Raw genomic sequence first — 25,353 nt, 5'->3', positions numbered from 1 at the left:
GTGAGTGAGAGGCAGTTTTGAGTAAGACCAGATATTGCGGGACTCTCACCCAAAGATGCCGGAGTAAGAAAAATCTTAAAAGGAGACTGAGAAGGAATAGCCAAAGAGGTAGGAGGAAATCTGTGGCTGATGTGTTCATGAATAGCGTGGGAAGGTAATATTTCAAGGAGAGAGCTGTTAAAGAGTAAAGTGCTATGAGGTCAAATAATCTTGACTTGGTCTTGTAACACAATCACAATCCAGTGAATGGGTCAAGAAATTTGCAACTGATTGCAAAACTGATTTTGCAATCAGTTGCAAAATCTAGCATCACAGATCATAAGCCAGGAGCCCTGTGATGTCCGCAGCTGACTCACTGATAGGACAATGCCTGAAATATGTGCCTCAATACAAAAGGGACGTGTGTATTTAAAGTTAATTATCACATTATTCCAATATAGTTGGAAAGTGCTTTAAAAACTTATGGTTCCAAATTAAATAGCCTGGGAGTAGGAAACTCTCTTCTTCTAAAACACTTAGAAATTCTGGATAAAATAAAACACATTCTCCAAACTCCACAGAGGGGCAAAAATGAAAATAAAGGGAATTCTTGGGGGCCAAAACAAAGTAAACACAAATCAAAGGGGAACCAGAAGACCAACACAGTGACTGCCCCAGCTGCCCTGAGGGCATTTGCTGGATGTGGTAACTAGACCCTGAGTGGTAACAGCCACTCCCAAGACAAAAGACAAGGTTTTAGGCCAGCACAAGGCAGGGTGTTAGAACTAATATCCCCACAAAAATCTTAGAACCTCCAAGGGCTACACTGTCAATAAAAAGTCAGACTAGCCTGGGTGTGGTGGCATGCACCTGTAATCTCAGCTACTCAGGAAGCTGAAGGAGAATCACTTGAGTACATGAGTTCGAGCCCAGCCTGGGCAACGTAATGAGATCCTGTCTCAAAAAAAACCCAAAACCAACCAACCAAACAAACAAACAAAAGGCGGACTAAGAAAAGCCCTTCCAATAAACAGAGGAAAGTAATTTGTACGTTTCCATCTTTATTTCTGCTAAGAATCTAATACCCCCTACGTTTATAAAGGTTTGAGATTCAATTACATATGCAATTTTCTTTTTTATTTTTGTTTTTTGACATGGGTCTCACTATGCCACACAGGTCGTAGTGAAGTGGCATGATCATAGCTCACTGCAGTCTCGGCCTCCCTGGGCTCAGGTGATCCTCCCACCATGCTGATTTGTCATTATAAGTAATGTGTCTGTATATAATACATTCCCTTGATGATTTGTCAAATTTTTATGTTTTTTTCTCCAGCAAAAATAGATCCTCCAGTCATGAATATAACCCAAGTCAATGGATCTTTGTTGGTAATTCTCCATGCTCCAAATTTACCATATAGATACCAAAAGGAAAAAAATATATCTATAGAAGATTACTATGAACTAGTATACCGAGTTTTTATAATTAACAATTCACTAGAAAAGGTAAGTTCAGATGAATAGATATATTTAGAGTTTTTTTCTTTTGTTTATTTAACCAATATTTTGGTCATATGAGGTGTCCTCTTCTGCTACTCTGCCTCCTCTTATTTTTCCTTATCTTTAATTCCTTCTTACTCTCAGCCAGCATTGATCCACAGTTGGTGGTGGCATCACCATCAGAATGTGTGTGTGTGCCCTTTCCATCCTTCAGTTTGTCTCCACAGTCTTCCCTGCATATCTAAAGATTGGTATTAACAGTATTTAATTCCATGTGACTGCCACAAATATTCATTTTTATGGGCTTTGCACACCTTATTTATTTATTTATTTATTCATTTATTTATTTATTTTATTTATTTTTAGACCAGGTGTCACCCTGTCACCCAGGCTGGAGTACAGAGGTGATCATAGCTCACTGTATCCTCTAACTTCTGGGCTTAAGTGGTCCTCCTGCTTCAGCCTCCTGAGTAGCTGGGACTACAAACATGCACCATCATATCCAGCTTTTTTTTTTTTTTTTTTTTTTTTGTAGAGGCAAAGTCTCACCATGTTGCCCAGGCTGGTCTCAGACTCCTGGCCTCAACCAATCCTCCTGCCTTGGCCTCCCAAAGTGCTGGGATTGCAGGCATAAGCCACCATGCCCAGCCTCATACTTTATTTTAAAATAGCTTTTGAATCACATGATTATTTTTGTGCCAGTTTTGCTGCAATTTTTTTTTTTTTTTTTTAGACAGGGTCTGGCTCTGTCACCCAGGCTGGAGTGCAGCAGTGCCCAGCAGCCTTGACATCCTGGGCTCAAATTACCCTCCCACCTCAGCCTCCCAAGTAGCTGGGACTATAGGTGCGTGCCACCATGCCCAGCTATGTTTTTTGTACTTTTGGTAGGGACAGGGTCTGGCCATGTTGCCCAGGCTGGTCCTAAACTCCTGGGCTCAACTGATCCGCCTGCCTTGGCCTCCCAAACTGCTGGCATTACAAACATGAGCCACCATGCCCGGCCTTGCCATGGTATTCTAATCCACCATCAGTGCTTCCGTCTGGATTTGGTGGATAATTGAATTTGTTCCTTTTTTGGTGTCATCTAAGATGAGGGGTTTTTGTTGTAAGGAGCAGAAACCGTAGTCCAACTTGTTTAGAAACAAAAGAGGAGGGGAGGGATTATTAGGAGATAGGAAAGCAATCTCAGTGACAGAGGCAGGGAGTGGAGTGCCAGCAGGCTTACTGGTGACTGGGAAGGGAAACGGAAGTGAGTTCTGAGGGATCCTCCTCTGTCTCTCGGACTTTCTGTCTCTCTGTGGCCACAGTTGCATGCCTGCAGTTATCTCTGCTCATCTCGCTGCACATCATTCTCGCTGCACACTTCAAATTCTTAAAAAGAAGGCCAGGTGGGGTGGTTCACGCCTGTAATCCCAGCACTTTGGGAGGCTGAGGCAGGCAAATCATTTGAGGTCAGGAGTTCAAGATCTGCCTGGCCAACATGGTGAAACTCCATCTCTACTGAAAATACAAAAATTAGCCAGGCGTTGTGGTGCGCGCCTGCAATCCCAGCTACTCAGGAGGCTGAGACACGAGAATCCCTTGAACCTGAGAGGCAGAGGTTGCAGTGAGCTGAGATAGTGACACTGCACTCCAGGCTGGACGACGGAGTGAAACTGTGTCTCAAAAAACAAACAAAATTCTTAAAAAGAAGACTCTGACCACGGGGTCAACCAGCCAACAGCCCTCAAGGAGAAGTCAAGTTGCACCTACACAGCCACTTGCCTTGTCCCATTACCAGGCTATGGCCTAGGACTCTAGAAAAGAAGGGTATGTCTGGGAAGAAACCCCACAACCCATCTACTGCTGTGACCATGTACAACTCGCTAATTTAACAAAAATGCAGCTGTGACTTAATGGCAGCCATTTACCAACTGATTATTTTCTCTCTTGTGTGTAGGAGCAAAAGGTTTATGAAGGGGTGCACAGAATGGTTGAAATTGAAGCTCTAATACCACACTCCAGCTACTGTGTAGTGGCTGAAATATATCAGCCCATGTTAGACAGAAGAAGTCAGAGAAGTGAAGAGAGATGTGTGGAAATTCCGTGACTTGTGGAATTTGGCACTCAGCAATGTGGAAATTCTAAAGCTCCCTGAGAATGGGATGACTCCTGTTTGAAGGATCTTATTTAAAATTGTTTTTGTATTTTCTTAAAGCAATATTCACTGTTACACCTTGGGGACTTCCTTGTTTATCCATTCTTTCATCCTTTATGTTTCATTTGTAAACTATGTTTGAACAACATTCCCCCCGAAAAATTGAAATGTAAAGACGAGGCAGAGAATAAACTGTTCTAAGAAATTCAGAACTTTATTTCTGAATGTAACATCCCTAATAACAACCTTCATTCTTCTAAGACAGCAAAATAAAAATTTAACAACCAAGGAATAGTATTTAAGAAAATGTTGAAATATTTTTTTTAAAATAGCATTACAGACCGAGGCAGTCCTGAAGCAATCGCTTTTCACTCTCTTATTGAGCCAATTAAATTGACATTGCTTTGACAATTTAAAATTTCTATATGGATGAATATTTTTCATACATTTCTATTTTATATGAATATACTTTTTATATATTTATTATTATTAAATATTTCTACTTAATGAATCACAATTTTGTTTTAAATTCTACTTTATGTAAATAAGAACAGGTTTTGGGGAAAAAATCTTATGATTTCTGGATTGATATCTGAACTAAAACTATCAACAACAAGGAAGTCTACTCTATACAATTGTCCCTCATTTAAAAGATGTATTAAGGTTTTCTTTTTTATGTTTCTTTTTGTTTTGTTTAGTTTTTAATCCTGTCTTAGAAGAATTTATTTTTATTTTCAAAATTAAATGTAATTTTTTAGTGACAAAGAAGAAAAGAAACCTCATTACTCAACCCTTCTGGCCAAGAGTGTCTTGCTTGTGACGCCTTCCTCATCTCTATATAGGAGGATCCCATGAATGATGGTTTATTGGGAACTGCTGGGGTCCATGCAGAGAACTCAGCTTGAAGCTGGAAGCACACAGTGGGTAGCAGGAGAAGGACTGGTGTTGGTGGGTGCCTACAGAGACTATAGAGCTAGACAAAGCCCTCCAAACTGACCCCTCCTGCCCACTGCCTCTGCTGAGTAGAAATCTGGTGACCTAAGGTTCAGTGTGGTCAACAGAAAGCTGCCTTCTTCACTTGAGGCTAAGTCTTTATATATGTTTAAGGTTGTCTTTCTAGTCAGGAGATACATATCAGAGAACATTTGTACAATTCCCCATGAAAATTGCTCCAAAGTATGATAACAATATAGTCGGTGCTTCTAGTTATATGCAAGTACTCAGTGATAAATGGATTAAAAAATATTCAGAAATGTATTGGGGGGTGGAGGAGAATAAGAGGCAGAGCAAAAGCTAGAGAATTGGTTTCCTTGCTTCCCTGTATGCTCAGAAAACATTGATTTGAGCATAGATGCAGAGACTGAAAAAAAAATTTACTTTGATCTCTGTTTTTGAATTCTTATTATTTATATTTTGCTTACTACCTTTTTTGCCTTTTGTCCTTTTGTGGGGAGGGCGATGAATTAAGAGTAGTGGGGTGGGTGGGGAGTAAGTAAAATTTCAAATAGCATTTTAGTGAATGCAATTCAGTAGTCCTGAAGCCTGACTTAATAATACAAAATTCATTTATGGTTGTTTCATGAAAGTTATTAAATAGCATCAAGTTTTGTTTGTATATTGTTTGCCTTGCTCTGGTTTTGCTTTTGTGCTTAGGCAAGTGCAAAATACTCTGTGAAAATCATAATTGTCATCTTCTTCATGGTGTTAGGGATATATTGTCACATGATTTCAATAAATCCTTTAATTTTTTGCTTTGCATTTTGGAATATTTGTTATTTGAGCTTTTAAAAGAAGAATACAATGTTTAAGTCTGCCAGATGAAATTCCAGTTAAACATCTTAGGCCCACACGAAGTTCCAGCCAGGAAAGAGCAAACAGTGTTGAGCCCAACTGAGCTTGCCCCGTGATCAAATGCAATCCCAGTCTTACAGCTGCTCAGGCCAAAAGCGTTGAGGTTATCCTTGTCTCCCCGCTTTTTTTCACATCATATATATTCAATGCACCAATAAATTCTATTGCTCTACCTCCAAAATACAACACTTCTCAGAACTACCTATTCCAGGCCGCCATCATTTCTCCTCTGGATGGTCACTATGGCTACCTCACTGGTGTCCCCGCTCTGCTTGCCTCCCTCCAGTTTTGTCTTAACAGGGTGGCCAGCATGAGCCTTGGAACATAAATCAGATCATGTCACTTTCCTGCTCTAAAACCGCCAATGGATTCCCATCTCATAAGGGTAAAAACCAAAGTCTTTATAATGGCCTCCAAGGCGCTGTGTGATCTGTTTCCTTTCCTCATAATCTCCCAGGCCTCACTCCCTAATTCTCACCTTGCTCACTCTTCTCCAGCACACAGACCCCTTGCTTGCCCTCAAATACAAATTCCCTAGGCTTCTGGGCCTTTGCACCTGTTATTTGCTGGAAGGCTGTACCCCCAGGTTTCCATAGATTCACTTCCTCACCTCTGTCAGATCTTTGCTGGAAGACTGCCTTATCAGTGAGGCTAACTTCACTATTCCATTTAAAGTTGCAACCTACCCTCTGCAATGATCTATACCACTCCGTTTCCTTTCCAGCATTTAAATAACCTGACATGCTATAGTTTACTTGTTGACCTTGTTTATTGTTTATCTTCCTCCTCTTCCACTAGAATGTAAAGGCAGGTTTCTGGGTTTTTTTTCCACAGCCATATCTTCATTATCTATAACAGAACTTGGTACCTAGTAGACAATTAGTATTTGTTGGATAAATTAATGAAGCGAGAGTAGAAGCACTGAGAGCATGAGAGGGGTGGGTCAGGAGATCAGGAGGGAGGCTTTTCTTGTAATTTCTTACAACTTGTTGCCTCATCTTCCTCCATGGGTAAGTGTGGGAAAGTGGGCCATTTTTTACCAGAATACAGACACCAAGATGTGTGGAGACCAGATCTCGTGCAGTCCTGGTGCCACAGCAGAGAGCTATTCTAAAATCATCAAGTCCTGTCCCAGATTTTCTTCAAAAGGAGAGAGGGAGTAAAATTGGGTATGGAAAAAAGACATACTCATATTGACAAAAAGAATTTTAGAGTCTTCTCTAAAAAGGCTGCGGCAAGTAGATAAAACCATGAAAAACCAGGATGCCCTATGTGATTGTTAATATTGGGTGTCAACTTGATTGGATTGAAGGATGCAAAGTATTATTCCTGGATGTGTCTACCAGGGTGTTGCCAATAGAGATTAATATTTGAGTCAGTGACTGGGAGAGGCAGACCCACCCTCAATCTCGGTGGGCACCATCTGAGCAGTTGCCAGCACAGCTGGAGTAAAGCAGGTAGAAGAAGATGGAAAGAACAGACCTGCCGAGTCTTCTGGCCTCCACCTTTCTCCCGTGCTGGATGCTTCCTGCCCTCGAACATCAGACTCCAAGTTCTTCTGCTTTTGGATTCCTGGGCTTACATCAGTGGCTTGCCGGGGCTCTCAGGCCTTCAGCCACAGACTGAAGGCTGAACTGTCACTTTTGAGGTTTTGAGACTCACACTGGCTTCCCTGCTCCTCAGCTTGCACACGGCCTATTGTGGGATTTCATTTTGTGATTGTGTGAGTCAATACTCCTTAATAAACTCCCTTTCATATATATATCCATCCTATTAGTCCTGGCCCTCAGGAAACCCTGACTAATACACCCTATAGGCAGATGAGCCTATTTCACCTGGGGTTAGATCAAAGTCGTTTGAGGGAGGGGGCAACAGAAGAGAGCTAACTTCTCTTGTGCCAATGAGACTGAAGGAAAGATTCCAATAGACACACAAGATGCAATATGGAAATTTGGAGAAATGGTTCAATAGGGAACACACAGCTCCTAGTGAGGATTAAGCACCCTCAGTCCCTACCTTCCCCTGTGAAGACAGGGCTGTGGCTACTGCCAGTTGCTTGGAATAACACTCTGGCAGGTGAGAGGCCCTCTTTGCCATCCTCACAGGGATTTGCAGCCCCTGGGCTCTCCCTCACCTGTCTTTTGAGGGGTTTGGCTAAAGGTCTGCCTGCTCACTGGAGCAAGCAAATGGTGACAAACAGTCTCACCCCAATCCTGCAAACTCGCTGTGAGAGAGGATATCGCAACGGTCGTTTCCTCAGGCATATTTCTCATCAAGTTTAGGCCTTGGCCTGCCCAAGGTGACACTTGCACGTACCCTGTTCTCTCTTTCTTCATACTGCCTACAAGTCATGATCGTTTCTACTTTACAGGTGAGCCTCTGATGGGTTAAGTGATTTGCCAAGGTCTGGAAACCATATCTATCTAATTCCACAGCTTATTCTCTTTCTATCAGACCCTTTAGAACTTCCTCTCAGCCTTTGTACATAGAGATTTCCCTATAGTCTCTTAATTAAAATTCCTTTTTAAGATGTCAGTTTTGCCCTATTGAACCCTGGGACTCTTCTTCCCCTTTAATGTCAGTATGTTGAACGGTGAGTATTAAGAGAGCATGGGACAGGGAGACCTGATAAAGCAGCTGGTCAGCTGGTGGGTGGCTGTCTGCTCTCAGGGACAAAGAAGAGCAGTGCCTTAAAGAGCCTATTTGTTGGCCAGGTGCGGTGGCTCACGCCTGTAATCCCAGCACTTTGGGAGGCCGAGGCTGGCGGATCACAAGGTCAAGAGATTGAGACCATCCGGGCCAACGTGGTGAAACCCTGTCTCTACTAAAAATACAAAAATTAGCTGGGTGTGGTGGCACTCACCTCCAGTCCCATCTACTTGAGAGGCTGAGGCAGGAGAATTGCTTGAATCAGGGAGGTGGAGGCTGCAATGAGCCAAGGTCATGCCACTGCACTCCAGCCTAGTGACAGAGCAAGACTCTGTCTCAAAAAAAAAAAAAATCTATTTGTCCAGCATAAATGGAGGTACATATGGATGCTCCTCAACTTATAATGAGGTTACATCCTGATGAATCCATCGTAAGTTAAAAAATCTTAAGTCGAACCATATTAAGTTGGAGGCCATCTGTACTCACTAGAAAGAGCTCTGAAGTCTACACAATTACTGGCAAACATTCACTCATTGGTAAGTTCCATATCTAGCTAGCTTTTTTAAAAAAAAATTGTATTGTGTATATTTAAGGTATAAAACGTGATGTTATAAGATGCATGTGTGTAGTAAAATGGTTACTGTTGTGGAACAATTTATTAATCTTCTCAGTTACCATTTGATATAGTTTGTCCCCTCCAAACCTCATGTTGAAATGTGATCCCCAGTGCTGGAGGTGAGGCTTGGTGGGAGGTGTTTAGGTCCTGGGGGTGGATGTTTCATGAATGGCTTGGTGTCCTCTTTGCAGTAATGAATGGGTTCTTGCTCTATTTGTTCACATGAAAGCTGGTTCTTAAACATCCTGGGACCTCACCCCTTGCTCTCTTGCTCCCACCTTCATCATGCGACACACCTGCTTCCCTTCACTTTCCACCATGATTGAAAGCTTCCTGAAGCCTTCACCAGAAGCAGAAGCTGCACAGTTTGTGGAACCATGAGCCTCTTGTACAGTTTGTAGAACGGTGAGCCAAATCAATCTTTTTTCTTTATAAATTACCTAATCTCAGGTATTCCTTTATAGCAATGCAAAATGAGCTAATATACCATGTTTCCCCTTGTGGCAAACAGCTATAATCTACTTAGTTTAGAAAAAATCCTGTATATAACACTATTATTAATTTTAATCCACATGTTGTTGTACATCACTTTTTTTGACTTGTTTATTCTATATATTTGCTACTTTGTAAACTTTTACCTAGATCTCCCCACTCTCCCCTCCCAGACTCCAGCACTGGTAACCCTGTTTCATTCTCTCTATATATTTGATCTTTTGGGGAGAATACCACATATAAGTGAAATTATACAATATTTTTCTTTTTGTCTCTGGCTTATTTCTCCTAGTATAATGTCCTCCAGGTCAATCCCTGTTGTGGAAAATAGCAAGATTTCCTCATTTTCCTCTTTTTAAAGGCTGAATAATATTCCATTGTATGTATATACCATAGTTTATCCATTGAAGGACATCTAGGTTGTTTCCATATCTTGGCTATTGTGAATAATGCTGCAGTTAACATAGGAGTACAGATATCTTCATGAGGTAATGATTTTATTTCCTTTGGGTATATACCCAGAAGATTAATTGCATGTAGTAGTTCTATTTTTAATTTCTTTAGGAGCCTCCATATTATTTTACGTAATGGCTGCATCAATCTCCATTCCCACATGCACAAGGCTTCCTTTTTCCCTCTCATTAACATTGTTATCTTTTATCTTTTGATAACAGCTATCCTAACAGGTGAGAGGTGGTATCTCATAGTGTTTTAATTTCATTTCTCTGATAATTAGTAATGTTGGACACCTTTTCAACTAATACTTCCAATATATCTGCTGTCCATTCTTATGTCATTTTAGATAAATGTCTATTCAAGTTATTTGTCCATTTTTCAGTGGGTTATATGTTTTCTTGTTATTGATTTGTGTGAGTTCTTTATAAATCTTCAATATCAACTCCTTATTTGATATAAAGTGTGCAAAATTTTTTTTTCACAATCTGTAGGTTGTCTTTTCATTCTGCTGATTGTCTCATTTATTGTGCAGGAGCTTTTTAGTTTAATGTAGACCCATTTATTTATTTTTGCTGTTGTAGCCTGAGCTTTTGACTTGATATCCAAAACACAAAAGAAATCATTGCCAAGGCCACTGTAAAGGAGTTTTTCCTCTAAGTTTTTTTCCTAAGAGTTTTTTGCTTTAAGTTCTAGTGTTTAGGCCTTTTAGCCATTTTGAGTTGTTTTGTGTATGGGATAAGAGTCCAATTTTATTCTTTTGCATATGGAAATCCAGTTTTCCCAGCACCACTTATTGAAGAGGCTATCCTTTCCTCCATTGTTTCTTTTTCATGTCCTTGTCAAAAATTAGTTGACCATGTATGTTTGGATTTATTTATGGGCTTCCTACACTGTTCCACTGGTCTACATGTCCATTTTTTCCCAGTACCATTTTATTTTGATTACTATAGCTTTGTAACATAATTTTAAATCAAAAAGTGTGATATCTCCAACTTAGTTTTTCCTCTCAGGATTGTTCTGGCTATTTAGGATCTTTTGTGGTTTTACACAAATTTTAGGATTTGTTTTGTCTATTTCTGTGAAGAATGACATTGAGACTTTGATCAAGATTTTTTCTGATTGTCTTGAATTGTCTATCTGTATTCTCTTGTATCTCACTAAATTTTCTTAAGATTATTATTTTGAAATCCTTTTTAGGCTATTTATAAATTTCCTTTGCTGAGGGTCAGTTACTAGAGAATTACTATGTTCCTTTGGTAATGTCATATTCCTTGCTTTTTCATGGTTCTTATGTCCCTGGGTTGATGTCTGCACATCTGGTGGAGCAATCACCTCTTCCAAACTCTACCAAGTGTTTTTCACAGGAAAAGACTTTCACCAGAACATAGGTCTTAGTGTGCCAGCTGAGAAGTGTATGGTAACTTTGTTTTTAAGTAGATGCGGTGGTATAGCCTCCATGCAGCTGCTTTAGCTGCAATCAACATCAGTGATAACTGTGGGTACCTCGGTGGCTTAGGCTGTAGGAGTTTGTAGTAAGCAGTGATGGTAGCATAGGCTATTAAGGTCTTCAGTTACAAGCACTTTGGGTGGCCTCTTGTTCTTGTTTTCCTCACAATGGGGACTCTTAGTTGAGTGGATCTTTCTTGGTGTTAGGTCTGACACAACCTACAAGCAGCTGCAGTGGCCCTGGGTTCTGGGGCACACACGCTCAAAGTGACTGTTGCACCAGGGCCCTGGGCTCAGGGTCTCATGAACCTATTAGGGCACCTGGGTCTTAAAGTACAGTTTCTCTCTCTTGAGGCATGGTTAGGTGCAGACTGCCCACAAAGCCAGGGCCTGTGACTCTGAGGCAGGGTAGAGCTACAATTTTGGAACCAGAGCCAATAGGGCACAGTGGCAACTCAGGCCCTGGGGATGAGGCATCAGGCAGTGGTGACTCTGGACCCTGGGATGGTGGGACTAGGCAGAATCCCAGATCCTGTGAAGCCAGATCCAGTGGCAGCAAAGATGCCAGAACGGTAGAGTGTTTGGAGTTGCTTGGGTCCTGGCGGGCAGGGAGCAGCACAGTAATGATTCCATTTCCCTGAGTAGGAGGTGTCTTAGTAGCTCAGATTCTAGGGGTCTAGTCCAGTTCTAGGAAATCAAGGTACTACGGTTGTTCAGCCTATAGGAAAAGACATCTCAGTTCAGCCAACGCTGTTTCTCTGGGACGCAGGTACTGTATCAGCTCAGCTCTGGGATGAGCCACTGCTCTCTGTGGCTATGGCACTGATTCCTCAGGTGGTAGGGTGCTGCTTCAGCTCAGGTCCAGGAGGCAAACTGCTCAGGGCAGCCAAGGCACTGTTTCTCTGGGAAGCAGTACACCACTCCAGCTCAGGCCACAAGGCTGGGGCGCAGAAGCAACTGGGAGGGCAGAAGGAGAGGCTCCAAGGCAGCTTGGCCTCACAAGGTAGCATGCAGCAGCAGCTTGGCCCAGGAATGGCAAGCTATCGGGCAGGGGTGATTCAGTGGTGACAAAGCCTCAGGGATGGAAGAGTAGCAAATCCATGGAGCAGGACACACTCAAACAGTGGCTCTGGTTCCAAGATGGCATAGTGAAGTAGCTGCATGGACCACAGGGAGGAGGGCACAGTGTTGGCTTCTTCTCTAGGGGAAGTGCAGCTGTGTGGACTCCAGGCAGCTCTCTCAACTAAGCTTAATATGCCCATGAGGACTGCAGAGACTCTCAGTGGTGAGGACTGTAGGTGTTCAAGGTGGTGATGAAGGCTGCTGGGGTCCTCTTGCTTCCCTTTTCCCTGCAAAGAGATGTCCCTCCTGGTTCCTTGCTGATCCGACTGGGTTATGGGATGGTGGAGGCAAGGCATTTCCTTCCTTTTTCTGTGTGGCCATCCTGGATTTCTGTGTTCCGCGGGGTTTCTGCCACTCCCTTGATGTACTCTGGCATTCTCCTTTAGTTATTTTTATCAGAATGTAGTTGTTTATTTGTTGGTTTTGTCTGTCTTTGTTGGGGGAAGGAGTGGGAGAGGCTTCTAACTGGCCATCTTGCTAACATCACTCTCAGCTACTTTTAAGGCTATTGTCAATCATTTTTATAGTATCTTGACCTCCAAGCCAAAAAAAAAAATCATAATTTTTTTTGGTAAATTAAGTTCCAATGGTTCCAAGGCAAAAAAAGAAAAAGAAAAAACCAGCTTGATAAGATGAAACTAATTTAGAATAAACTCTATCCAAGCCTTTTAAAATCATAACCATCTTGAAATTCTTGCACCAAACTATATGGTTTCCTTAACTTATGCCATTTACCCAGAGAAATAAGTGAACTTGGTGAATAGAACTTTTCTTTATTGTTCTTGTGGATTTTCTTTTATTTTATCCTGCTAGTTGGGATTATGTTCCCTGGAAAGGAAAGTAGACCTTTGTGTCTAAACAATGACAAAAATCACTACATAGTCAATTGCTAGATGTTGCTCAAGCCGAATGACAAAAATTGATCTCTACAAAATGAGGGTTGCTAAGGAGAAAAACCTTGCTCCTGATGCTCCATAGGTATCATTTTTTTCAGCTGGGACCTCAATCTCTTCTAGTACTTCTTTGACAATAGCTAGCCTCTCTTTACCCATAGACCCTCGGCTGGATGTGGGGCAGAGGCTGGTCCACTGGCATTCCTTCCCTCTTGGGAACCATTTGCCTTCCTTCTTTCTGACCCTCAGTCACATACAAAAAGCAGTCAATTATGCTTGACTGACATTCTCACAAATAAGCCCATCCTGCCAGATTTTTGCATTTGGGGCTTTTTATCTGTGAAAGAATAATTTGGAATGAAATGCTTTGCTCTGAGTGAAACTGATTCCAGGCAATGCTGTGTAACTGGAAATATATGTTTTAAGCAGAAAGGCCCTTCACCCTTCAGCTGAAATGATACTGTGCCCAAGGATGATGGTCCTGGAGATGGGTCTGTTTATTCTTTTTAGGGATCTGAGAAGATGACAGCTGGGTGAGAAGAGGCAAATGGTAGATCTACCCTATTTCCATACACATCCCTCATTTCATTCACAGCCCCAAGAATGCGACGTGACAGCCCCCAGAGCTCTGCTGACTCTTTCCCTTCCCCGGCCCTGTTTGCCACCTTGTCAAAGAGGTCTTCCCACCTCCCACCCCATCACACACACGGGGCAATCATCTGGTGGGACTTGACTCAGGTGGGTCAATTAGAGCTATTTAAAATACAAACGTTGAGATTGGAGAAGAACAGCCAGCTCCCTCCTCTGGAGTCATGCACTGTAAGGATCTGTTAGGCTTAGAGCTGCTGCAGGCAACTTTCTCAGCATAGAGAGAGCCCAGTAGAGGAGAAAGCCAATGTGAAGGAAAGCAGAGTAAAGATGGGAAGAGACAGATTCCTGATAGTATTCAAGTAAATCCAGCTGTGCTGAAAACCAGCCCACCTTCCTTACTTTGATTTTAAATGAATATATAAATTACTTTTTCCCCTTATTTTACTATTATCTTGAATTTCTATCACTTTCAACCAAAAGATCCTTGACTAATAGAACAAAAAAAAATAAGTGCGTGTGACATGAATTATGTATTGTATTAACAAAAGTAAATTTTCTGTGCTCAATTTGCACTAATTGTATCGTCTGCATTAAGTTACAGCTTAAACTTTTTAACCAACTTTCCCAGCAGATGGAGAAAACCCAGCAGAGAATGAAGCCAGTGTAAGTTTTGAAGCCAAAGTTACAGTTTCAACTTTAAAAAAAAAACTTTTGAACTGTAACTTCTAAATATTGAGAATAACATTGCCGGAAATTTCATCTTTCTGCAGATTATACAATTAGTGCAAATTGAGCACAGAAAAGCCCTACAGAACTATGCTTGGTTATTCTGGTCAGGGTTTTATCAGAGACAATGTCAGCCAACATCTACTGTTGTCAGCAAATTCTCATTTTGCTGATATCACGTGGTTCAATTCACGGCTTCCTTGGTACTAAATTCTATTTATGTGTTGTATCACATTTATTGACTTGCAAACGTTAAACAATTCGTGCATCCCTAGTATGAAACCTAGTGTGTAAACCTAGTATGTAAAAAGTACATTTTTACAGCAGCAAATCAAGGTCCCATCTGATATTCTTCAGAAGTCATATGGCTGTACGAATACTCTAACCAAAAAACCAGTATCTCCTTTTTGTCCTATTAATATAAATTTCAAGGACAAAAGGCAATTTTAGAATGCTCCAAGTTCAGGCCAGAAATATTTACCGACATCCTAATACATGGTCAGTGCAATGCTAGTGACCAAAACTCTATTAAATACACCACAACTACATCTTTGGTATTTATTTCAAATGATTGCTGCTCTTGCTCTCTCTCCCTTTCTTTCTCTCTCTTTCATACACACACACACACACACACACACACACACACACACGCCGTATACATACATAGTTAGCATCTGCCATTGTAGTCTCCTAGCATGCCATCTCTACTGTTTTGAGAACAGGTTTTGTTAAAATAAAATAAATAAAATAAGATACAATAAAATAAAAAATGGCCCTGCCTCTCAATGTAGAATAATAAGGGAGACTGTTTCTTTAGATGATTCCTTAATCTAAATGCCCATTAAGAACAGGCTTTCTTTCCTGCCTAGTAAAGCCAATACTTGATTAATCATTTCCCTCCATATTTGTGCAAAGAACAAAATTTCACATCATTTAAAATTAATCTGTTTTTGTTTTTTCTCAAAATAAGTGGGTTTCATACAAGGGATGTAGGGGATGGTTTAATATTTGCAAGTCAATAATTGTGATACACCACATAAATAGAATTAAAAACAAAAATCATGTGATCATCTCAATAGGCGCATAAAAAGCATTTGACAAAATCCAGTATTCCTTTATGATTAAAACCCTCAGCAAAATCGGCATAGAAGGGACATACCTTAAAGAAATAAAAGCTGTCTATGACAAACCCACAGCCAACATTATACTGAATGGGGAAAAGTTGAAAGCATTCCCCCTGAGAACTGGAACAAGACGAGGATGCCCACTTTCACCACTACTATTCAACATAGTCTTGTAAGTCCCAGCCAGAGCAGTCAGACAAGAGAAAGAAATAAAGGGCATCGAAATCAGTAAAGAGAAAGTCAATCACCGATGATGTGATTGTATACCTAGAAAATCCTAAAGACTCATCCAAAAGCTCCTAAATCTGATAAATGAATTCAGTGAAATTTCTGGATACAAAATCAATGTACACAAATCAGTAGCACTGATATACACCAACAGCAACCAAGCTGAGAATCAGATCAAGAACTCAACTCCTTTTACAACAGCTACCATATACATATATATAAAATACTTAGGAATATACCTAATCAAAGAGGTGAAAGATCCCTACAAGGAAAACTATAAAACACTGCTGAAAGAACTCATAGATAACACAAACAAATGGAAACACATCCCATGCTCTTGGATGGGTAGAATCAATATTGTAAAAATGACCATACTGCCAAAAGCAATCTATAAATTCAATGAAATTACCATCAAAATACCATCATCATTCTTCACAGAACTAGAAAAAACTATCCTAAAATTCATACAGAACCAAAAAGGAGCCCACATAGCCAAAAGCAAGACTAAACAAAAGAACAAATCTGGAGGCATCACATTACCCAACTTCAAACTATAATACAAGGCTATAGTTACCAAAACAGCGTGGTACTGGTATAAAAACAGGCACATAGACTAACAGAACAGAATCAAGAGCCCAGAAATACAGCCAAATACTTACAGCCAACTGATCTTTGACAAAGCAAACAAAACATAAAGTGAGGAAAGACACAGTATTCAACAAATGGTGCTAGGATAATTGGGAAGCCACATGTAGAAGAATGAAACTGGATCCTCATCTCTCACCTTATAAAAAATCAACTCAAGATGAATCAAAGACTTAAATCTAAGACCTGAAACCATAAAAATTCTAGAAGATAACATTGGAAAAACTTTTCTAGACATCGTCTTCGCCAAAGAGTTCATGACCAAGAACCCCAAAGGAAATGTAACAAAAACAAAGAAAAATGGATGAAACTTAATTAAACTAAAAAGCTTCTGCACAGCAAAAGAAATAATCAGCAGAGTAAGAAGACAACCCACAGAGTGGGAGAAAATATTTGCAAACTATGCATCCAACATAAGACTAATATCCAAAATCTACAAGGAAGTCAAACAAATCAGCAAGCAAAAAACAAACAATCCCATCAAAAATGGGATAAAGACGTGAATAGACAATTCTCAAAAGATATACAAATGGACAACAAACATATGAAAAAATGCTCAACGTCACTAAATATCAGGAAAATGCAAATCAAAACCACAGTTCAATACCACCCTACTCCTGCAAGAATGGCCATAATAAAAAAAAAATAGATGTTGGCATGTTGTGGTGAAAAGGGAACACTTTTACACTGCTGGTGAGAATGTAAACTAGTACAATCACTCTGTAAAACAGTGTGTAGATCCATAAGGAACTAAAAGTAGCTCTACCATTTGATCCAGCAATCCCATTCCTGGGTATCTACCCAGAGGAAAAGAAATCATTATATGAAAAAGGTACTTGCACATGCATGTTTATAGCAACACAATTCACAATTGCAAAAATATGGAACCAGCCCACATGCTCATCAATCAATGAGTGGATTTTAAAAATGTGGGATATATATATACCATGGCATACTACTTAGCCATAAAAAGGAACAAAAGGGCATTTGCAGCAACCAGGATGAAACTGAAGACCACTATTATAAGTGAAGTAACTCAGGAATGGAAAACCAAACATCATGTGTTCTCACTCGTAAGTGGGAGCTAAGCTATGAGGACACAAAGGTGTAAGAATAACAATGGACTTTGGGCACTCGGGAGAAAGGATTGGAGGGGGGTGAAGAATAAAAGACTACACATTCGGTACAGTGTACACTGCTTGGGTGATGGATGCACCAAAATCTCAGAAATCACCAGTAAAGAACGTATGCATGTAATCAAACAAACACTACCTGTTCCCCAAAAACCTACCGAAATAAAAAATAAAAATTTAAAAAAGTAATACATCTTATTCTTTTAAGGAAAAAGTAGACGTGACTGTGACTCCTGCTCTTCAGTAAAAGGAAAAGTAAGCCCACATCATTCTGCAAGGAAAAGAATTAGTCAATGACTAAGATCTGACCCTATTCTCTCAGCAACTATACTCGGAATTGGCACGTATTCCTTTGCCTTCCCCCAACTAAGTGAGGAAAAACAACTAATCTGATAGGAAAGCAACTCCAAGAATTTTCTTCACCACTACAGTGGCCAGTACACCATGGGCGTGCTTTAAGTATTGGTTACTAGTTGAATTACCTCCCCTCTACAGACATTTGTTATTCTTGAAGGATGCTTCATATCACAACCTTCATCTAATGACTGAATCATCCTCCTGGTTTATGAAATAGTAGGAGATGCTGTCTCTCCCTCCCAACCTTTCTTGCAACTAAGGGCAAGTGTTTGCCAATCAGATACTCCTGGCCCAGGCTTTAAATTGCAAGCTAGGTCACAAGTGAGCTGTTCTCTGCAGAATCCATTCTGGCAGGGGTCAGGGAGTGGGAATGGCTCAGAGACAGCTGTGGCTGCAGTTTAAGTGGTAGATTCTGATGTTTAGTGTCAGAGCTCTATGGGACATAAGTTGCAGTGCTGTGCCCAGTGGCAGCAAAAGGGTCATAAATGGGCAACTCTGTAACACAACAGGAATGTTGTTCCTGACTATGCAGCCTCCAGATCTGGTCTTCTGTGCCACTCATCCTCCAGAAATCCTGTAATTTAACCAAAATTTATTTTTTAAAATTAAGTCTTAACTCGCATGCAGAAAAGAGCACAAGTCTTAAGAATGTAGGTCAATAAGGCCTGGTGCAGTGGCTCACGCCTGTAATGCCAGCACTTTGGGAGGCTGAGGCGGGTGAATCATGAGGTCAGGAGTTCAAGATCAGCCTGGCCAAAATGGTGAAACCCCGTCTCTGCTAAAAATACAAAAAATTAGCCGCGCATGCTGGTGAGCACCTGTAATCCCAGCTACTCGGGAGGCTGAGGCAGAGAATTACTTGAACCCGGGAGGCAGAGGTTGCAGGGAGCTGAGATCGCGCCACCGCACTCTAGCCTGGGCAACAGAGAGAAACTCCATCTCAAAAAAAAATAAAAATAATAAAAATAATGTAGGTCCATAACATTTTACATATCTACTTCCCTGTGTAACCACTACCCAGATCAAGATATAGAGTATTTCCAACATGCAGAAGGCTCGTTCATAGAGCTCTCTCACTCAGTATTTGCTCAGGAATGGCAATCCTGACTTGTCTCCCAGAGACAAGTTTTTCCTGTTGTTGAACTTCATATAAATGGAAATACACAGTATGTAGTCTTCTATGCCCAGCTTCCTTCACTCAACATTGTATCTGTAAAATTCATCCATTCATGCCTCTATTGATGCATGTATCAATAGATCATTTTTTTAATTGATGTCTAGATTTCTACTGTGTATTTACAACACAATTTATATAACTTGTTGATGGACGTTTGGTTGCCTCCTATTTTGGGTTATTACAATTAACGTTTCTACAAAGCTTATTATGTTTTGGTAGACAAAAGTCCAGATTTCTGTTGGATGTACCCAGGAGTAGGTCATTGGGTTTAAGTATGTTTAAATTTAGTGGCTACTCACAAACATTTTTCCAAAATGATTGATTTATATTCCAACCAGCAATATACAATAATTTTAGTTGTTCTATGTTCTTGTAAATATTTGGCATTGTTAACATTTTAATTTTAGCCATTCTGGTGGGTACTAAGTCATGGTTCATTATGGTGTGTTTGTGTGTGTGTGTGCATGTGTCTTTGAGCATGTATTAAAGTAACTCATGATTGAGGAATCAGAAGACATATAAAGCTTGTTCAAAGGACTAAAGGAAAGACAGAAATACTTATAGTCATTAAAAGAAAGAATGTTAATTTAGATACAAACTTGCTTAATGTCCTACAGGTAATGAAACCATAGGGTTATCTTTTTTACTGAAAATAATTTACATGTCTACAGAAAAAAAATCAGTTACATTGTTCTAGAGAATAATTTACATGCCATTCAGTATACTAAAAATTAACATCTATCTGGATGTACGAACTGAGTGATTCTATCTCTACAAAAGTCATATGTTGGAATCCTAATACCCACTGTGATGGTATTAGGAGGTGGGGCCTTTCAGAGGTGAATAAATCATGAGGGTGGAGCCCCCATGAATAAGATTAGTGCCCTTATAAGAAGAGACATGAAAGCGATTATCTTCCTCTCAGCCATGTAAGACTACAATGAGAAGACAGCCATCTGTGAACCTGGAAGTGAGCTATCACCAAACACTGGATCTGCCAGCACCTTGATCTTGGACTTTTCAGCCTTCAGAATTGTGAAAAACAAATATTTATTGTTTAAGCCACCCAGTTTATGTTTTTGTGCTATGGCAGCCCAAATTGACTAATAAGATTTCTTAATAAATAGCAACTACTGAGTCAAAGATGAACCTATTTGACATGAAAGGACATGCAGTCATCCTTTTCTCTTTACAAGTTATGGACATTTTTCATCAATCATTCTTTCATTGCTATTATCAAGGATCTCATTGTGGTTTAGCCTTGTATACACTTACATAGATGCAGCAAGAAGCATTATTTAACATTTAGAAACCAACTTGTGGTGTATAACCAGGAAATTTAGAGCTGTACCTACTTAAGGCCAGAAGATTAACTTCTATCTAAAGACTTTGTAGGAACTGTCTTTTCAACAGTCTCCATTACTCCAAGATGTTTTTAGTTACTCTTCTATTATAATGTTAGAAAATCAAGCCCAAGAAATTCATCTCCCTCTCCCACATCGCCGCCTACCCGACCGGGGATCCGGCCACCCCCAGGGTTGCAGCCAAAGGCCCCTGCCTCTGCGCTGCCGCCATTGCTTAAAGGGGCTTCAGCCTGACTTCCAGCAGTGGAGCGTGAGTCGGCCTATCCAATGCGCATGCGCAAAGCGCCAGCCAATTCTCGCGTCACAGTGATTCCCACGGTTGCCTGAGTAACCAGTCCCTGAGGCTTGGCAAAGCAGGAGCCCTCCGTGGCAGTGGGCTTGGGTGTCAGGGCTTTGAGGCTCCGGCCTGACCTCTCCACGGGGGCGACAGGAAGGTCTCCGGATGCCAGGAGTCTCCAAGGGCCGACCAGGGTGACAAAACCACAGGCAGAGTCCAGGGGAACCAGTTCGGCTCCAAGCCTCAGGCCTGCCCAGACGGGGATCGGGTGAGTCTCCCCAAAACTCGTGCAGGCCATGATCTCGAGGACAGGTCTGCCTGTGTGTCCATAAGCTTCTGTCTCATCCCAGTGTCTATCTCGGGGAGAGCAGAACCCCGAAGCCTCAGGGGTTGCCTGGGGCTGTGTGTTTCTGTGCCACTGCTGTATGTCTGTGTGTGTGTGTCTCCCATTCTCTCTTATCTCTCTGTCTCTCACTCTCTGTTTCTCTCTCTCTCTCTGTGTGTGTGTGCCAGTGTGGGTGTGTGTGTTGGGATCATTGTGCCCTGTGTGCCAAAAAGCGATTTCTCGAATGTCAAAAAAAAAAAAAAAAAAAAGAAATTCATCTCCATTAGATTACCTGCAGTACCTATAAATGTGGGTAAATTCCTTTGTTTTCAGGGTCTCAAAAGTCTTCTGAAACCATGGGCCTGCTGCAAAGCAACCTTACATCCTGTAAGGCTGGGTCTCTATAAACCATGAAATAGACACCAGAACAGCTTCCTAGGAGGCTTTTTAGCATTGGTTTCACATGTGAAGTACAACTCTTGTTTTTTAATGGTTGACTAGTCATACATATTTAAATAAATTTATTGGCACTCTAAAAAAAATTTGCTACTTGTCAATTAACTTGTAAAATTAATTGTCTGTTAAAAAGGCTTTATTGAATCTATGTAGGTAACTACATTGCCACTAAAAGCAAAGAGATTTGGTAAAAATAATTGTTGCTGATTACTGAAGGATCAATGACCATAAGATACTCTTTTTAAAATGTCCTACTAAAATAAGATTGGAGATAAAAGAGTTAAGAATAGATTAAGTAGCAGTATCCATCATATACCTATCAAAAATACAACACTGATGTGCAACACTTGCAGGGAACTAAAAAAGAATAAAAAGATATAATATCAAAACTAATGCTAACATTATTCCAATAAAAAATCACAGTTTTGTATTCTCATCAGTTCATCATTTTTCCTTTTTTCTTTTTTTTTTCTTGAGACAGAGTCTTACTCTATCACCCAGGCTAGAGTGCAGTGGCACAATCTCAGCTCACTGCAACCTACACCTCCTGGGTTCAAGTGATTCTCCTGCCTCAGCCTCCTGAGTAGTTTGGATTACAGGCGCCTGCCACCACACCCGGCTAATTTTTGTATTTTTAGTAGAGACGGGATTTCATCATCTTGGCCAGGCTGGTCTCGAACTCCTGACCTCGTGATCCACCTGCCTTGGCCTCCCAAAGTGCTGGGATTACAGGCCTGAGCCACCATGCCTGGCCCATCATTTGTCTTAATTAAGTCTTGCCTCACTGGATATTGGGGAGCAGTCTAGTTTCAAGAGTTCCTGTCTTTCTGGACTGGAAAGAGTTCTGGAAATCTTAGTCCCATGGAACAGTCTGACAGTTGTCTAAGTAATGCCCACTCAGAAGCCATGTCTGCGTGAGTCCAGTCTTGGAAGTAACAATAGGTGTAGAAGTTTCTGGTAGAATCCTTTCCACTAAATTTCTGAAACTGTCCTTTTTTGATAAAGATCCATTTTTAGAGTCATAGCTTATAGCATAGGCTTCAGGCAAGTATAAGAGAAGAGCTGAGACCACTGGTTTATAAGAAGACAGACTGGCTGCAGTTATTATAATAACTAACAAAATCAGAATGAAGGAAAGTAAAATTTTCTACTAGGGTATAATACATAATTACTTTCTGAGGATTTGATCAATGTTTCCCCTGAAGATAAGAATAGTCTATAAACAGTTAGAATTTTTAACAAATATCCAGGGCTTTCCAATCCATCCTGCCAAGTTGTAAGAAGCTCTGAAACACACTTACCAGTAGGACTTTACCAGCACAGAACTAACCTAAGAATATCTGAGCCTCATTTATTTAATCCTTTCCATGAAGCTCTTATGATAGCGTTCAACAAGTTAAGAAAAATAGACCACCCCAAAGCTAATTATTTTTAGCCCCCCTCTTTTGATAAGGTTAAATAAACAAACAAATCAATTTTTAATCTGGGAAGAACCTCAGAGGAACCACACAGTTTGTTTAGGTGCAAAACGTTTTTAAGAAAAAATTTTATGAATCTAAGATCTAATCTTGGGAAGGCAAAACTGAAACAAAACAAGTGGATGGTTTCTAGTTCACAGCATAACACAGGTGCTAGTGATCAGCATATGACCATAGTAGGTAGTTTGGCCCCTTATTAATAAGAGGCTCATGTAGCATTTAAAAATAAACCCAACAGAAGGTAACACCATTGTAGGAAAACTTAGCTTACTCAGAAGTAACTTTTATTCTTTGTTTGCTTGCTTACTTGTTTGCTTAATAATCAAGAACAGGCCAGGTACAAATGACTCATGCCTGTAATCTAGACACTTTGGGAGGCGAAGGCAGGAGGACTGATTGAGGCCAGGGATTCACAGTTACAGTGAGCTATGACCATGTCACTGCACTCCAGCCTTGGTGACAGAGCGAGAACCTGTCTTTAAAAAACAAACGAACAAAAAACAAACCGAAGTCAGCATAAAGCATTGAAAGTTATTTTGATGAGATACGTAATCTCTGCCGTTTGAAATAACACAAAGGTAAAGGACAATTTACTACCTCTTAATAGGCACAGACTGAGGATTCCAAGTCCAACATATCTCATTTTAACAGAGGAAAAAATTTATGTCTTGTATTAACACAGTATTCATGGGTTTTCTTTTTTAAAAAAATCTTACAAATAAACCTGTCAAAATTGAGCCAACTTTGTCAAAACTTTTAGCACATTGTGTTCCTTCTTTTCAGATTCATTTACCTTTAGGTATTAATCTAAGCAAATAAAATTCTCTTTCTGCAAACCTTCTATAAACCTTAAATATCATATCAGGTTTTTTCTTTACTACTTCTTTAACAAGATGCTCTCCTGTAAGAAAGTCTACTCTTTCTCTTCCTTGCTAAATAATAACTCATCGCATTATTACCTAGATTCTACATTCATACTTCTCTGCCCCCACTTTACTTAAGACAGTCTCAATCACATAGAATAATTATAACTTTTAAACAAAGTAATTAATTTTTCTTTCATGGAAAACTCTGGAAGATAGGACATTGAGAACTGTCTTTCATACACTAGCAATTTAGCAGACAGAAAAGCTCACAATGTGTGTATAGATAGACAGACAGACAGACAGACAGATAAATATCTGCCAAAGAAGCATAGATCTTTGTCATATGAACAGAGATGACAAAAAAAGTCAGTGCATAGAACCAGATCTCCATCCACTGCTGCCACAAAAGGACAGTAACACATCAGCTGTGCACAAGCCAGACTCACATGTACACAGGGTGGCGATCTCAGTAGAGACAGGCCAGATATGTATTAATACTAGTCCCTGAACTTCCGTGAAAAAATAAATGTGGACCAAACTTAAATTAGACAAGGCATAATTGGACAAATAGATGTAGCTCAGAACAGAAACAGAAACAAAAACAAAAACAGACTCGAAGAAGGGAAAAAAACAGAGAAACAGAGCCAGCAGTAGTTAAGTGTTTACTGCTGCTTGAGATTGTCTCCAGGAGCACAAGAAATACCTGGCATCAATCTGTGCAAAATTCAATAAGCCCAATTAATTTCAGAAGGGGAATTTCCTGGGACATCTATGTGGAATCTCCAAAAATTGTCAAAGTACAATATTCAGTTAAAACAGATCTCCCAGCCTCATGAATATAACACATGTTAAAGATTTATTGAACTCATTATTAATGAAGGAATCAGCAGAAAGTTAAAGCTGGTTTAGTTCCTGCTTATGGTTTCAAATTGCTTTTCTCTAATCAACATCCTTTTAATACCGTCCTTTTTCTGTTTAAATTACCCAGATTTGGTTTCTGTTGCTTACACCTAAGAGACCAGCCTATTACATAAATTAGTACCATCATTGGTTCCAAATAACAGGCCTTGAGAGAAGGAGAAACTTTGTGTGTATTTTTTAGCCTTGTTAGAGCTGAGGGCAGTGAAAACATAGCTAAGAGATGGAACAATAGAAGCTAATGCTTGCCTTTAATCAAATTTCCTCTATGGTACCCTGGAATAAAATGTCCCTTGAAGGCAAAGCTTTAGGGGAATGAAGGGAGGTATTGTCTCTAGAAGATTTAAAAGCTCTAATACAAACAAATGTAAGTTTGTTTGACTTTTATTACCATGTGCCTGCATACCCATTCACTAGCTTTTTTGGTCTGAAAAAAAGTAGGTGGGTTTTGGAAAATGACAAAGAGTAATTGTAAGTTTAATCGGGTAGTAACTCCTGTTATAGCTGCTGTTGAAAAAACAGTCATTGATTGGAGAAAGTCAACACAGCC

The 25,353-nt window shown here is 40.2% G+C and overlaps 1 protein-coding gene across 3 annotated transcripts in view; it reads left to right on the top strand.

Annotated features, from left to right (window-relative positions):
- The window catches only part of IL22RA2 (interleukin 22 receptor subunit alpha 2), a 29,824-nt gene extending 24,456 nt beyond the window's left edge, over positions 1–5,368 (top strand). For 2 of the 3 annotated variants that reach the window (XM_032160036.2, XM_032160028.2), the window contains 2 exons: positions 1,313–1,482; positions 3,416–5,368. In XM_032160036.2, coding sequence (XP_032015927.1) covers positions 1,313–1,482; positions 3,416–3,565 — 320 coding nt within the window. In that variant the 3' untranslated portion in view covers positions 3,566–5,368. The remainder of the gene's footprint in view (positions 1–1,312; positions 1,483–3,415) is intronic. The other variant, XM_032160046.1, reaches the window with a different exon arrangement.
- The last annotated feature ends 19,985 nt before the right edge of the window (positions 5,369–25,353 follow it).

This window comes from Hylobates moloch, unplaced genomic scaffold (assembly GCF_009828535.3).
Source record: "Hylobates moloch isolate HMO894 unplaced genomic scaffold, HMol_V3 SCAFFOLD_2, whole genome shotgun sequence".
NCBI classification, from domain to species: Eukaryota; Metazoa; Chordata; class Mammalia; order Primates; family Hylobatidae; genus Hylobates; species Hylobates moloch.
This window is presented reverse-complemented; position numbering and strand designations above follow the sequence as displayed.